We start from the raw sequence: 14,395 nt of genomic DNA on the forward strand, positions 1-14,395 counted from the left end.
CTGAAGCGAGACAGTGGCATTTGTTTATCTTCAAAGACGCCACCTCTAGCAGAGACACTGTCAAAGTAAAATCTGTGGATTGTAACACTTTGTCTTTTCTGCTCTTGCAGATGCAAAGAAGCAAAAGAAGGAAGGCAAGAAGCGAGAGCGCGCCCAAATGGACTGATGAGGTTGTTTGTCCCAGGGAGGAAGGAAGAAGAGGGTGGAAAAATGTCCACTGCCCTATTTCAACACGGTTCCTCTTTATATGTCCTGTAGGTTGACAGTAGGAGCCAATAGAGCTTTGACAAAACCAGTGGAAATATGACTTTTAGTGACGTTTTACTTTTTCTTCTTTCTAGTACCTGATAAGATTCAACTTGTATGTTGCCATAGGAGATATAATACTCAGTGGTAGGGACGAATAATGAATATGGAGAGATTTGTTTACTAGTGTTCTGACCTAATGATGTTATTTCTAGGATTATTTTCTCAAGAACAAATTGGATAGGATTTGTTTTACAGTTGCATAGCCTAACTCTAATTTGGAAAACTCTTTGGTCCATGCCCAGACTTAATGAAGCAGTTTGCTAAAAGTGAAGCTCTAAACATCTTCACTTAATTGAGCAAAAAGGAAAAAAAAAACAAAACAAAAGTTGTGCATTTGCAATTTTTCTAGTGGCTCAAGTTCACCGTAGCTCTTTCCCTCCTGTCACTCTGTGGTATAATATTTTTCTTTTATTTCCAATGAGAACAAACAAAACATAAGCCGGTTCTTTCTGGAGGCTGCATGAAATAGCTACTCTACGTGTGTGCAAAGTGTTACTGTTTTTAGTTTGTTTTCCTCCTGCTGCTCTGTTGTACCTCAATTTATACCCACTGATTTTTACTCTCTAGCTCCTGGCTGTAAAAATTAAAGTCCTCACTATTGTAGTCCTCAGTTGGACTTAACATCCCCTTTGTTTCCTGTTACATTTCCAAAAATAAACACGAATATAAAATGTAAAAAAAAAAATAAAAGGTAGAAAAGATCCCCAACGTGCTTCTCCTTCACCTTGTGCATCTTCAAATAAAAAAAAACAACAACTATAACTTCAAAATTTCAAACACATTTCATATATTTTTATTTGAATTTCATTCTGAGAGAATATGGCACAATGTAACCACTTAATGCAGTTCATCTTACAGCGTCATAGGTGGCCAGTGACAGTAACACTCTGATTCATTGTCCAGAACAAATAATCAATCAAGAATGCATTAAAAAGGAAATCAATACCATTGTTACTGTACAGGAATTATCATAGTGGGGGAGGGGGAAGGAGAATAAATGAGGGATTCTTTGGGGGGGAAACATTCAGATAGTAGCTATTAAACACGTGTATGTACATTTCAAATGTACCGCATCCGAATTACATATAATGTATTATCATATAGATATATACAATGCAAACAATAGACTGTTAAATTTATTTTTCCTATTGCAAGAGAAGCCACAAGCCACAGTGAGTGAATACACAATGAACATCTACATACATAAGCAAATGAAAAATGACACTTGTATGTACATTTAACACTTGCAGCAGGCTACTGATTTTTCCTTTTTTTTTGTGTTTTTTTTTGTTTGCTGATTTTGTTTTAAATCCACATGTTTATCGAGACCCTTTAAAGTTCAGATCGGGTCAAAGAACTCATCCCTCAACACGTTGGTTGCTCAAAAAAAAAAAAAAAAAAAAAAAGAGAGAAGAAAAAAAAAATCTCTCCCCCAGGATGTTAAAATTGCAAAAGTTATAAAGTGTGTCCGGTAACATAGAGGCATGTGACCAGCGTCTTCCCAAGGTGAGCGTGAAGCCTCGTAAATCTTACAGGTGAAATCAAAATGTATCCCTTGCCCCCGGGTTTCCTGGTCACACTGAAACCAGTTTTAGGTTCCGTCCTCCTCCCAGGTTTGTCGGTTTGCTCTTCTTTTTTTTCCCCCTCTCTGGCTGCAAAAGCCACTCTTGAATTCCCCCTGAAACTCTGCTCCAAGTTTAAGAGTTTGGATCCAGTTGCTCGTTTTGCGAGGCAGGAATCCATTTCTCAGCACTCAGCGCTGAAACTATCCCCCAGAAACGCACATATACTTCTACCTTCTACTTTTATAATTATATTCTCTCTGAAACACTCTCCTACTCCATAATATTCATATCTTTATAGATTTTAAACATTTTAAATCTTTAAAGCAGAAAAAAAGAAACTCTCTGGCTGTACACTGATCATAGTCTAATTTGCAATTCTACATTTGTACTTTGTACAATGATAAAAGAAACAGATTTATAAAATGTGATAGAAAATGTACAATATAATGTCTTCATATCTATGCACAGGCGTGTCCAAGTGAGTCTTTGAAAGCCTGTCCCTGTTCAAAGACAGTTTAAAGAGGAAGGAGGGATGACAGAGAATCACACTGTGTGCATCTTCCCTGATGTATGCCATGATATTTTGTCCAATCTGATGTCTTCATGCTGAGGATGCCGCTTGGAGAAAAAAAATAAAACACCACGCACGTACACGCACACGCACTCACACTCACAGCACTGATCTTGATATAATGACAGGCACACAGGGTTTGCACAGAACAGCTTCCCATACGACAAATATGAACACGCACATGTTTGATGGAAAATCAGCCCAAACAGCCTGCTGCGCCTGCAGGATAGTGCTGGAATATGTCACTGCTGCGACTGTACACTGTGCAGGTTTTGATCAGTTATTTCAAAGGCATTGAGATGATGATTTTAGATTGTTCAGTCCAAACTTTCAATGCCTCTGCAATCAGGCGGTGGCTGTTAAGATGGAAATTACAGTAATGGGAGCTCAGAGCTAAGAAACACAATATCTTGAACCAAAAAAAAAAAAAAAAAAAAACCAAGATAATTTAGGAAGGCTGAATAACACACCGCAGCACCGTCTACAACTTTCAGCTCAGACACACTTAAGATACAACGGGGATTTTAGGATAGAAGAGCAATTTGTTTATGTCACTCTGGGTAAGGCACTGCAAATTGCTCTGTACAATCTGGCGATATATGCTTTCCGTCTCCAATAAAATTCTCACAGCATGTACAAACTGCTGCTGTGTTCACTTCTGCATGGCTGCACAAGATTGTTGAGATTATTCTCAGCAACGGCCCCAAGAGCGAAGCCAGAGAAACCTTGAATTCGAAGTCATCTCTGATAAACGTTACGTGTCGTATGTGCTCCATAAAAGGAGCGTAGCCCTTTGACATAAGCCGTATGAAGAGGAGCCCAGCTAGCTCTGACGGCACATTATGATCTGTTGATTAGACAAAGTTTGTTGTGGTCATATCAGACGGATGAACATCAGAATGTATGTCCTGTACATGAGGACACATGCATTTGAACTGACTTGTAAAACGTGAAGGTTATGATTGTATGAAATAAAAGCGAGAAACTGCGGAAACGGTTTGCACAATATGAGAATGTGATGCAATAAAAGTGCTGGAGGGACGGTAAACAGCGCCGTATCACGCTGTGTTTACACCAGGTGGCAGGTTTCGTCTGGGACGCTCAAATTCCTGCAGCAGAACCCTTGGCTGACCTGCCCTGAACGGCTGTGACTTCTCCAAACATGGTCCACATGCTGCGTGATCCTCTAGCTTTGGATTTTGTCACTGACAGACCCCCACCCCCCCCTCTCTACCCCTCCATCCTCCCCCTTCTCACCCCCTCTCTCAACCCCTCCAGTAACCATGACTACAAAGGCAAGCTTATCTGTTTCATATATACAAAGTGTACACCTTGGGGGTTATCAGCTGGCTTTCTCCCTTGCATGCACGACAGCCGCTCTCTTTCACTGTCACCGAACGACGCTCTCTCGTTCTATCATGAGCCCGCATTCTCTCATATCACCCACTTCCCATGTTTCCAGCACAAAAGGAACACTTGATACATGAGCGGCGTTTTGTTCTCATCTGTTCAACAGCTTGGCAGCAAGAGCGGGATGGAGCGAAACGGTTTACAGGAACTTTGCTCCTGATGTTGAGAGTGCATGCCGTGGAGATAACCGCAGTGAGCACTTTTGTTTTTTAGATGCATCTCGCCCTTTTCCCATTCCAGGAGGTGATAAACTGCCATCACCTTCCATCAAACACCCGAGCAGCTGCTCAAACTGGGACCCCTGGACCACCGCGTGAGCTGGGAGCCACTTACTCTCCTGCTGGTATCACTCAAACGACAGCTTAGCAAAGATTAATAAGATATTCTGGAAGGCTCTTTACCCACTACTGAGATGTGTGACAGATGTCAGACAGACATGGCTCCACTTATCACCATGACGGATAGTTGGACGCTGAACTTGGATAGATGCCTTCGTTCCTGCTGGAACTGCTTAGACAGATAAAACGGACCATCCATGTATGCAGACCAGTGGTGGAAAGAACACAAGCACTACCAGGCACGACAGCTTGGCTGGTGTTGTTTTCCTTGAATTGGTCATACTCCAAAACGCCTCCCATAATGCAACTAAACTGTGCTGTTTGAAAGTCCATGCTCCCAGTTTTGTCGCGCAGGCTTTCTGTAAAAAGCCCTCGAAACTTTTGTTCTCACTCAGCTACTGACTGTGAGTAATGAGGTCCCACATGAACATTTTCTGCCAAAGTTAAAACGGTTTTGGTTGTTTCACGTGAGAAAGTTCGTGAGAGGCTTTGGTTTTTTTCTCTGTGGTCTGCTTACGGGTTTGAAGTGGGCGAGTCTCAGCTGGAAAAAAAAAAAAGGTGCTGTGATTTATTTCATTGGACCAATTCGAATTTAAGAATATCTGAATCAAAATCAAAGGCTTGTTGTTGAGCTGTTTGCTCATGTTGACGTGACACTTTGAGAAAAGAGAATTAATTATAGATCAAGTTAATGACTGTACATGTGATATTTACATTTCATGAACTCATATGTGAGATACAGACTATAACAGGATCAGGACTGATTGGAGCACAAAGTGGGGCATGGGCACGTAGCATGCAAGCAACGAGCTGAGCGTGTAATGGGCAATCTTTAATCTCAAATGTAGGTGTTCCACATCGTCCCGTAATCTGATCAGCCTCGTGGTGAGTTTTCATTATAGGATCTGTCCCAGATCTCTCTTTAAGGAGACAGCCTTGAGGAGCTGTTCGGTGCAGGCGTAATTTTTCGCAAAGGCCCCCTACCAGCCACTGCGGCAACCTCCTGATGGCAAATGCTCCTGCATATTCATCACTCCAACGGGTGAGCATACATTAATGTGACTGAAAATTGTCTAATAGTGTGAAATGATGGATGACGTGCATGAATACACAGAACATATCTTACAGTAAATTAATTTTTTTCTCATTTCTTTTTTTTCCTCATTACAGTAAGCGCAACTATTTATTACTTTTAATCTAAGAACACGATCATTTTCGTAGAATTAATTATCTCACAGGTTCATTTTGGAGAAAAAAAAAAAAAAAAAACGTTTACGAACACATGTAAAGACGCAAAGGTAGCCCTTATTTAAATCACGAGGCAGAAACCTGTGATCAGAAGTAAACTCCACTCTTGGAGCGCACAAACAAACACACGTCAGCATGTATCCCTACACACAAGAACACCCGCGCACACACACCCTCGTCTTCTCACTTATCATCAGTACAGTACAGTACACGCTGAGACATCAGTCCACCGATCATCAGGATTAAATGACGTCTCGTACTCATCCACACACACCAAAAAAAAAAAAAAAAAAAGGCAGCCACACAGTGCCTTCCCACAGACAGTAACGAGACACAGCTCTGAGCTCCCATCACCTGTTTCACTCACTGAGTAGGAGGGTTCCTCACAGTGCTGAACAAGTTGACAGCAAACATAAATATCTGAATAGCCACAATAAAATAAACATCAGACATCCTGTCAGCAGTCGCAGAAGCTGAGGAGATGTGGTGAATCAAAGGGTGCCACTGAACAATCACATGCCACAGTTGTTTTTTTTTTTTGTTTTTTTTTTTTTTTGTAATTTAGTCATAACTGTTGTTGTTGTTTGGTATGTGTTGTTCTCACAACATTTTGCTTATTCTCTGTAATGATGCATGACAGGTTGTATTCAGTGAGTTTTTCCTTCCTTCGTGAAATTTTAATCTGTACAAAATCCAAAATGTGAAAACAAGCTGTGGTTTCTTGTGGGTTATATGTGAGGGACTGTTTCTATTTGCTGGGTGAAGCGACTTCCTTATGGTGACAACAAGACTTCAGGAAATCTCTGCTCCAAGCTGAAAAAAAAAAAAAAAAAATAGTAAAACCACAGCTTGTTGCTTTAACACTTCAGTTTTTCACAGATTAAACAAAAGGAGACATGTTAATTTGTGAGATTCAGGCGCCTGTAGGTGGATTTTTTCGACAGAGCCAGGCGAGCTGTCTCCCTCTGCTAGCTGTCTCCTGGCCCTGACTTCATATTTATAGACATGAGTGGCGTCAGTCTTTGGAGTATATCTCCACCGTATGGATAAATATTTCTAACTTGGGGCACAATATCGATCAACATGCATGTGAAATTCAAACTTATGACCACGTGTGGTCAAAAAAAACAAAACACATTTTCTCACTGTCAGCTGTTCGAAAGGGACTTGCTCTTCATTAGATTGCATTTCCGATTAATGTTCTCAGCGAGGTTTATGTAACCAGGACATTGCTACTGAATTTTTTACACGTCATTTCTCATTGCTGTGAGCACAAAAAAAAAAAAAAAAAAAAACTGCATTCACCTCAGTCTTTTTGAGGTAGAGGCAGAAATTTGGAGACAGATATTTTAGAACCTGGCCAAATAATAGCAAGCTAATCATCTGCATGATTAAACACCACCAGCAGTGAGAAAATGTTTTGTTTTATTTTTATGTAATTTGGCAAAAGCCTTTAAGTTTGAAATCATTCCTGGCAACCAGTTGGTCCCACCAAGTGCTGCTTTAACATATTCATATCTTGATTATGAATTGATGGCAACTCATTCCTACAGGGGCTCGTTGGTGGATGGGAAAGCTTTTGGTCCTGATGTGACCATGTCAGAGGCAATCTACACAAGCTGCCCCACTTTTTTTCTACATGCTGCTGGTTGGAAGTGTCATGATGATGATGGGAGGCGGACAGAAAGAAGGCAGGCCGTGGGGCACACATGGGTGTACACACGCGCACACACACACACACACACACACACACACACACACACACACACACACACACACACACACACACACACACACACACACACACACACACACACACTCTGAACCTGCACACTCCCACATGCGCACACACAAATAGAGTATACACTGATATGTACAGTTATCTACAAGTATCTTCACTGAACTTCAAACGTCTGAGGTTTGTAAATTCAGTCAGCCCTATTTTCCCATTTTGAAGTTTTCTTGTTTTTGTACAGCGTAGATCTTCCTCAGCTCTTTATCCGTTTTCCATTTTTCATCAGCTCAGTGTCACTTCCAAGTGCTCTCTGCTTTACACGCCCTCATTTTTTTTTGTTATTGAGCTAAAAACTCAGAATAACACGGAATTTTTCACAACCCTCCTAATCTACGCTGTTTCTGCACAACACATCTCAATGCAACTGGCATCAGTTGAATTTGTGTAGAGTGCTACAACTGGTTATTGAGAGAGAAACTGGAAAACTAATGATAAAATGACGGAAAGTCATTTAAAATATACTCTTGCAGTCTTTATCATGCTCACAAACAAGCACACACATATACTCCCCCCTACCACTCCCCCCCCACACACACACACACATACACAACTCATACTTCAGCTCTTAATCCCAGGCGGCCCATATTTATCTGGCTGACCTAATATTTTTATATTGGCAGAGGAGAAGGTGTTTGAATGTCTTTTTAAATGTGACATTGCACAGAGCGTAGCAGGCCGGGTTGATGGTGCTGTTGATGTAGCATAGCCAGTAGCCAATAGTCCACACTGTGTTGGGGATGCAGCTGGAGCAGAAGGTGTTAATGAGCACCATCACGTTATAAGGAGTCCAGGTGGCCACGAAAGCTACCAGGATGGCCATTATGGTGCGGGTCACTTTTTTCTCCCGTGATGGCGCTGCTTTCTTCTTCTTGTTGGGAGGTTGTTTAGTCATCTTCACAATTTTTCGTGCCACGTGATTCTGCCGCTCCGAGGCTGGTACGATCTCAACGGTGGCGTTGGACGGCGTGTAGCAGTCACCCTTGGGTGACTTAGTCTTGATCTTGATGCAGGTCAGCTTGGAACGCCCCGCCTTGGCTCGCTGACGTGGGGGTGGCTGACTTGTCTCAACGCTGGAGTTGGCTGTGGATGGCATTGCCTCCTCATCCTTCTGATTGGATGCAGCCACACTGCCAGATGTGGAGTCATTGGAGCTCTCCTTCTCTTCTCCGGTAGCGCAGTTGTCCCTAGTCACATCATCAGCTTCGGTTTCTCCCTCAGCAGTGGTTGAGGAAGGTCCTTTACCGTTTTGCAGTTTTCCATCGTGCTGGTTGGCCCCATCATCAGCATTCTGGCTCTGGGACCGCCCTGCGTCCTCCCCTGGTACATTGTTGTTGTTGGGTTTTGGTGTGTTGTTCCTCCTCTGGCCAGGTGACAGGGGCTCTGGGTTGGCCCCTGATGGCTTGCGGTTATCCTTCTTCACGCGGCTCTTGCTTGCTCTGGAAATCTGCCAGTAGAGCTGAATCATGATGATGACAGGCAGGTAAAAGGCGGCAATGGCGGTGCCAAAAGTGACAGCAGCATTAGAGAAGAACTGGATGTAGCACTCCTTCTCAGGTACTGTCCGCCCACCAACAATGAACTGCCAGAAGAGAATGGCGGGCGCCCAGAGGATGAAAGACAGGACCCAGGCTGCAGCAATCATCATGCCTGCCATCTTGGTGGTCCTTTTGACAGGGTAGCTGAGGGGCTTGGTGACACAGAAATATCTGTCAAAGCTTATGATGAGAAGATTCATGACAGATGCATTGCTGACGACATAGTCCAAGGCTAACCACAGATCGCACACCACCGGCCCCAGGGGCCAGTAGCCTATTACTATGTAGACTGTGTACAAGTTCATGGAGCACAGTCCGATAATAAGGTCAGCACATGCGAGGCTGAATAAAAAATAGTTGTTGACAGTCTGTAAGTTCCTATTAACTTTGATGGAAAGCATGACCAGGATATTTCCAATAACTGTAACCAAACTGAGGGAACCGGCCACCAACACGATGAACACCACCTCCACAGTCTTGTAGGCGCTTTCACTCTCTTCCACTGCTTCTGTGTCATTGCCTTCAGAGGCATTCCAGTAGGTGAAATTGAATACATCCATGGCATTTGGTCTTTTGTTGCCACCTCCTACTCAGACCGAACCTACAAAAGAGAACAAAAGAGAAGAGATGATTTGTGATGAGGTGCAAAAGATGACTGTGTCAGCATCAGCCTTTTAGTCATTTGAAGACTTTTGAATGGCATACATAATAGAGTCACAGATAAAGTGAAGCTATTTGATGCTATTATGTTGAACTCATTCTAGACTTCTTCACCTCTTTTCTCAACTCAGAAAGAACTTTCAACCCCCGGTGAGAACAGAATCTAAAACTTTATTGATCCCTGCAGTGAAATTGCTTTGTTACAACTGCATAACATGTAGTTACGAAAGAAGAAGTAAATAACTAAAAAAGTACAATAAAAGTATTAATAAACACACAAGCAAGTGATAATGATGCAAAAAATGTGCAAAATGCAAATGTGTGCAAAAAGTGTGAGGGAGAATTGGCAGGTCCAGGGTTATGTCAGGTCCCTTTGATTCCTCAATAAGGCCTCTAGCTTGTTGGAGCTGAACCCAGTTAAACGCGTTACACCAGACCCACAAAGATAACAAAGTAGAAGCAGGCACAGGCAGCAAATTTCCTCGGGAACAAATCTGTGTGATGTATGAAAAATACCTTTGCTGTCATTTCAAAGCATGTGCATCTCCACTATTCAACTTGGTATTTTTTTTTTTTTTTCATGCAGAGTGCTCAAAGCTGTGCTTTTTTTCCCTAAGCTTTTGTCTGCCTATCCACTTTGATGGAAACGTTTTTGACCACATAGAGTCTAAAGACTAACTTGTGGCTTGCATTTCTGCCTTTTTATTCCTTCTGTCTTCTGCATGTGTTTCCAAACCCCTGTATTTGAAGCTGATGGGCATTTTGAGACCAACCTTCCTTCTACCACACTCTGTATTACGAAGAGCTCAATAAAAACTTAAAAAGGAATTATTGACAAAATTGGAGCTGACATTTTATCTTCAAAGGTCCATTTCCAACTTGCACTTAAAAATTCTCCTCATACGGCACTAAAAAATTCTTTTGATCCCCAAGTGACCCACTAGTTCTCATTTTTAACCTTAAATATTTGCCTGTGTTGTAGCCCTGGCTTTGATTTATACACTTCTCAGTCCTGTTCTTCATAGGCCTTTGATATTAGGAGTAATATGGTTTGTCTGCTCTGCGTCTTCAGCTGGGCCACAACTCTTGCAGCCGTTTCGGGTGCCGTAGTTCAGATTTTATGGCACACTTGGTAGCTTATCACTTCTCAGCTTGACATAAATATCATCAGGCTGGAGCACTGCTCCAGCCTTTTCCTCAAGCTACTTTTTTTGTTTTTTATTCAACCTGTAATTTAAAGGCTTTCTGAAAGGATCATTCTTACTCTGACTTATTCTTGTTACTTCAAACAAAAATCAATATGCTGTCCAATACCTTTCTTGAGATTGCAGTTAACTGAAGTCCTGGGAAATGTGACTGAAAAACACCAGAAAAACCACATACATTTATTATTATTTAGGCATCATCTGGAGTTTAATCATGCAAGATAGGGTTCAGCTGTTTTTCAGCTGGGAGACGTGTAGACTCATTATAGTTAGGTTATATTCCAAAAGTATTCTGCTTTTTCTTTGTTTTGCTTCAGTTTTTTCAATTTATGTAACTTAGACGACATTTAGACAATCGTCATTATCACAGTCTGTGCGATGATTATTTATATTCACTTGAGCTTGACGATCCCAAGAGGTTGTTTGACTTCATCAGATGGTCAATGACCAGTGTGAAACTAATGTAACACAATATGGCCAAAGTTAACGAAGCGTTACGGGCGACACACTACTGCAGCTGGAGCCGTCTTGTCCAACTCTTTGCCATTTCAGCTTAAGGTCTTAAACAGTTGAGCACAGTTGCTGAGTAACTAGTGAACATTCACTTATCTGCTGTGCCAGAAATCCCCAATCATTGCATTAGGCATGGAGCTAAGCTGGCCTAATCCGCATAAAATGTTTAAGTCCACCATTTTATATTCAAAAACACCAACAATACCAATGGGACACACTTGTGGCTCGCTTGAGACAAGTGGATTAGAGAAGTAAAGTGGATCAGTATAGATGGTCAGAGCACAGTGGAGGCAGTTAACTCCCCTCGTTGCTCTTTGTCCACCTCCAGCTGCCATAAGCCTCGTCCCACACCTGCAATCTCTGCCACAACACAGCGAAAGCTGTGCCCCGGCTAGAGTCAACTAAAGATGCGCAAATCCTTTTCAGCTCAGTGTGGACAGCCGTGGTTTTCAAAGAAGGTTTCAAGGGAGCCTAGACTTGGTTTTAAATCCACGTACTGTGAGCCACGTTAGCGTGAAGCTACTGCAGAAAAGGCTCTTCTGCTTTCAAGGAAAGCCACTGATGTGATGTTTTGCATATAGGATTCCTGCTGAAATGTCTTTATCTCATCTTCCCAAGATACAGTGAGCAACAGTGGGGAAGTTACACTGCACAAAAAAAAAAGGCAACTTCAGTGCTGACTGGTAGAAATCCTGGCATTCCAGCCCGCTGAGCATGAGTGCTGTTGCCATCACCTGGGGAGAACAGCAGTGGCGCTCTTAGCATAGCTATCAATCATAGAGCTTACCTGCAAGTCTCAGTGCGACTGCAGCAAGTGCCTGTGTACCTGACAGAGCCCAATCAGAACATGAGTGACACCTTCATTATTATCCCGAGAGAGATGAATATTCAGATTTTTCTCATTTATGTCATAATGTTTCTCAGTGGATTAATATATTCACTATACTTGAAGTAAACAACACGATCGGCTTGGCATCGTGGTTTATCTTCACCACCTTTAAACTTTTGCTGTGCTCCTCACCGAGTTAAACTTGTGTCACTGGATTCTGCAATCCTGAATTTGCCCGTTTTGTTTAGTGTATTACCAAAAAAAAAGTGAGACAAGTCAGTTGCTGCCATGGGAGGATGTGAATAAATGAGCTTGAGTATTGTTCTGTGTTCAGACTTAGGTATTCCTGGAGCTGGCTCACTAGAGCTGAAAATTGCTTATGCCCTCTGGGAAGCAGAAAGGGCCAACCTCACCCTTTCTCCACAACTTCTGTCCTCACTTTGTCTTTTGTAGTTGACTCTAGGCTGGTCAGATGTCCACTGGGCAAAACCAAATAACAGTCCTACAGTGCAAAACAATCGGTGCATTTTTGCTTAAATGACAATAACTGCTGAGCCTTTTATTTGAATTTAAATAACCACTTGCACAGGTCACTGGTTTTGTCATGGCCAGTCAACAGATGTTGGCTTTCGGTTGATGTAGCTCCAAGCATAAACATAAGAAATATTGCTTCAAAATGTGGCAGCTGTGCAGCTGCACCTAAACTAGTTCATTTGGCTGTCTCCCTAGTGTCCATATTCCCATTCCCTATCTCTTAGCACTGATCCAAGGGAAAGCCCAGGGCACTTGCCCCTTGCTTTTGATGATTACATGGATTTTCATTGCTGGTCTTCTCCATGTGTGCAGTGTGGGTCCTTCGTTTACTTGCTGTTTGTAGAGAAACATGACTTGAATGCAAAACGTATGATTGCTGCAGTACACCTGGTCCACAGGGGGCACAGATCCACTCTGTGCTGCTCTCATGACCATGGTATATGCATAAACTGGTATTACACTTCATGGATATAATCAAGTTTTTAAAAAAAATTGCTCACTACTTAATTTGCTTATCCTAAGCTCAAGCCTTCCCTGCTGCAGACGAAAAAAGAACACACCAATGAGAGTTTGTGTCATGACTGAGCAAGATTTGAACCCAAATGCACGACTCAACAAGGAGTTCAAAATAACAGTCTTTATTTCCAAACTAAAATTCTCTCGTGGCGAGGCAAAAGTCAACAAACAAAATTAAAGACTACTAAAAAAACAAAAAATCACTCTTAGCGAGGAAAAGCTACTAGAAAATAAAAGACTAAGACAAAACACAAAATCACTCTTAGCGAGGAAAATACTTGATACTGAAATAAACCAAACAAAGTACCGACAAACCTAAACAATGGCTCGAGTAAACTATGAACGTGACCTAACAGACTGAGGAAAACGCTGGTTCTACTATCGAAAGACAGGACGAACTGGCACAGAACAAAGGGAGACGCTGACAATATATAGACACTAGGTAATGGGGAACAGGTGGAAACAATCAGGGCGGGGAAGACAATCAGACTGGAGGAAGGGCAAGCTACACACAAAGGGAGAACAGATTACAAAATACTGAACAGATTACAACAAGACAACATAGCACAGGACAAAACATAACAAGACCTTATTTCCTCACTGTGACAAGTTTGGTGACAAATGTTAAGGGAGGTGGTGTAAGTAAAACGATTCCAATGTATTATGATAACATGGCAATATCCATGATGGCTGGTGAACAAATTGGATGTCTTTTTCTTCAGAGACTATCTTTTTGGACTCTGCTGTGGAGGTTAAGTTACTGCTTGGGTAAATATTGGCTCATTTTATCCCAAGTGTGTGTAAACCACTTTCCAGCACGGCTGTCATTCAGACAGGGATACTGACAGAGAAATGAGATACACACAGACACAAAAAAAATATACAAATATTTGAGGAAATGTTTGGCAGGAAATGAAAAAGGTTCTGATAACCATCAAACCAACACACCAACTCAGAGTGCTGATGAAACATGGCAACCAAACAATCCGAATCTTGAGCTGAAGTATAATTACAAATTTGCATTCACTTCCTTGAGCTCTTTCCACTGTCTCAGGGGTATCAGACTGTGAGGGACAGATCTTGACAGATGCCTGGAGAGATTCGGTGTAAATATTTATACAGCAAATGATCAAAGCCATTTATCCTTTCATTTTCAGCCACTTATTTGGGTATAGGATTATGAAGGCAGCTCTACCTGGGTAGGGAGAGTCCCCTGAAAAGAAATTACATGTAATCCCTTCAGCAAATCTGGTCAAAGTATCCTCCTGGATCTAGACCTGACAGGATACCCAGGAGGATGCCTCCAAAGGGTATATCCCCCTTGGAGACATCCAGGTCAGAACAACTGGCTCCTTTCAACTTAAGAG

General features: G+C 42.0%; 2 protein-coding genes across 3 annotated transcripts in view; one reads left to right on the plus strand and one right to left on the minus strand.

The window, feature by feature from the left end:
- Positions 1-941, plus strand: part of ptn (pleiotrophin) — a 36,467-nt gene extending 35,526 nt beyond the window's left edge. The window contains exon 5 of the mRNA XM_041030361.1: positions 111-941. Coding sequence (XP_040886295.1) covers positions 111-166 — 56 coding nt within the window. The 3' untranslated portion in view covers positions 167-941. The remainder of the gene's footprint in view (positions 1-110) is intronic.
- A 6,881-nt stretch (positions 942-7,822) lies between these two features.
- chrm2a (cholinergic receptor, muscarinic 2a) lies at positions 7,823-9,334 on the minus strand. Of its 2 annotated transcripts, XM_041030345.1 has the most exons (2): positions 8,429-9,253; positions 7,823-8,389 (listed from the first exon to the last, which is right to left on the minus strand). In XM_041030345.1, exons 1-2 carry the CDS (start codon positions 9,170-9,172, stop codon positions 7,823-7,825), a joined length of 1,311 nt encoding a protein of 436 aa, XP_040886279.1. In that variant the 5' UTR covers positions 9,173-9,253. The 2 variants fall into 2 exon arrangements, with proteins under 2 accessions (XP_040886279.1, XP_040886278.1); XM_041030344.1 differs by having other exon boundaries at positions 7,823-9,334.
- Positions 9,335-14,395: the final 5,061 nt, after the last annotated feature.

This window comes from Toxotes jaculatrix, chromosome 22 (assembly GCF_017976425.1).
Source record: "Toxotes jaculatrix isolate fToxJac2 chromosome 22, fToxJac2.pri, whole genome shotgun sequence".
Taxonomy (NCBI): Eukaryota; Metazoa; Chordata; class Actinopteri; family Toxotidae; genus Toxotes; species Toxotes jaculatrix.

Excerpts from the sequence above, each read along its gene's own strand:
- chrm2a (XM_041030344.1), bottom strand. The coding sequence starts at position 9,331 with ATGGATGTATTCAATTTCACCTACTGGAATGCCTCTGAAGGCAATGAC.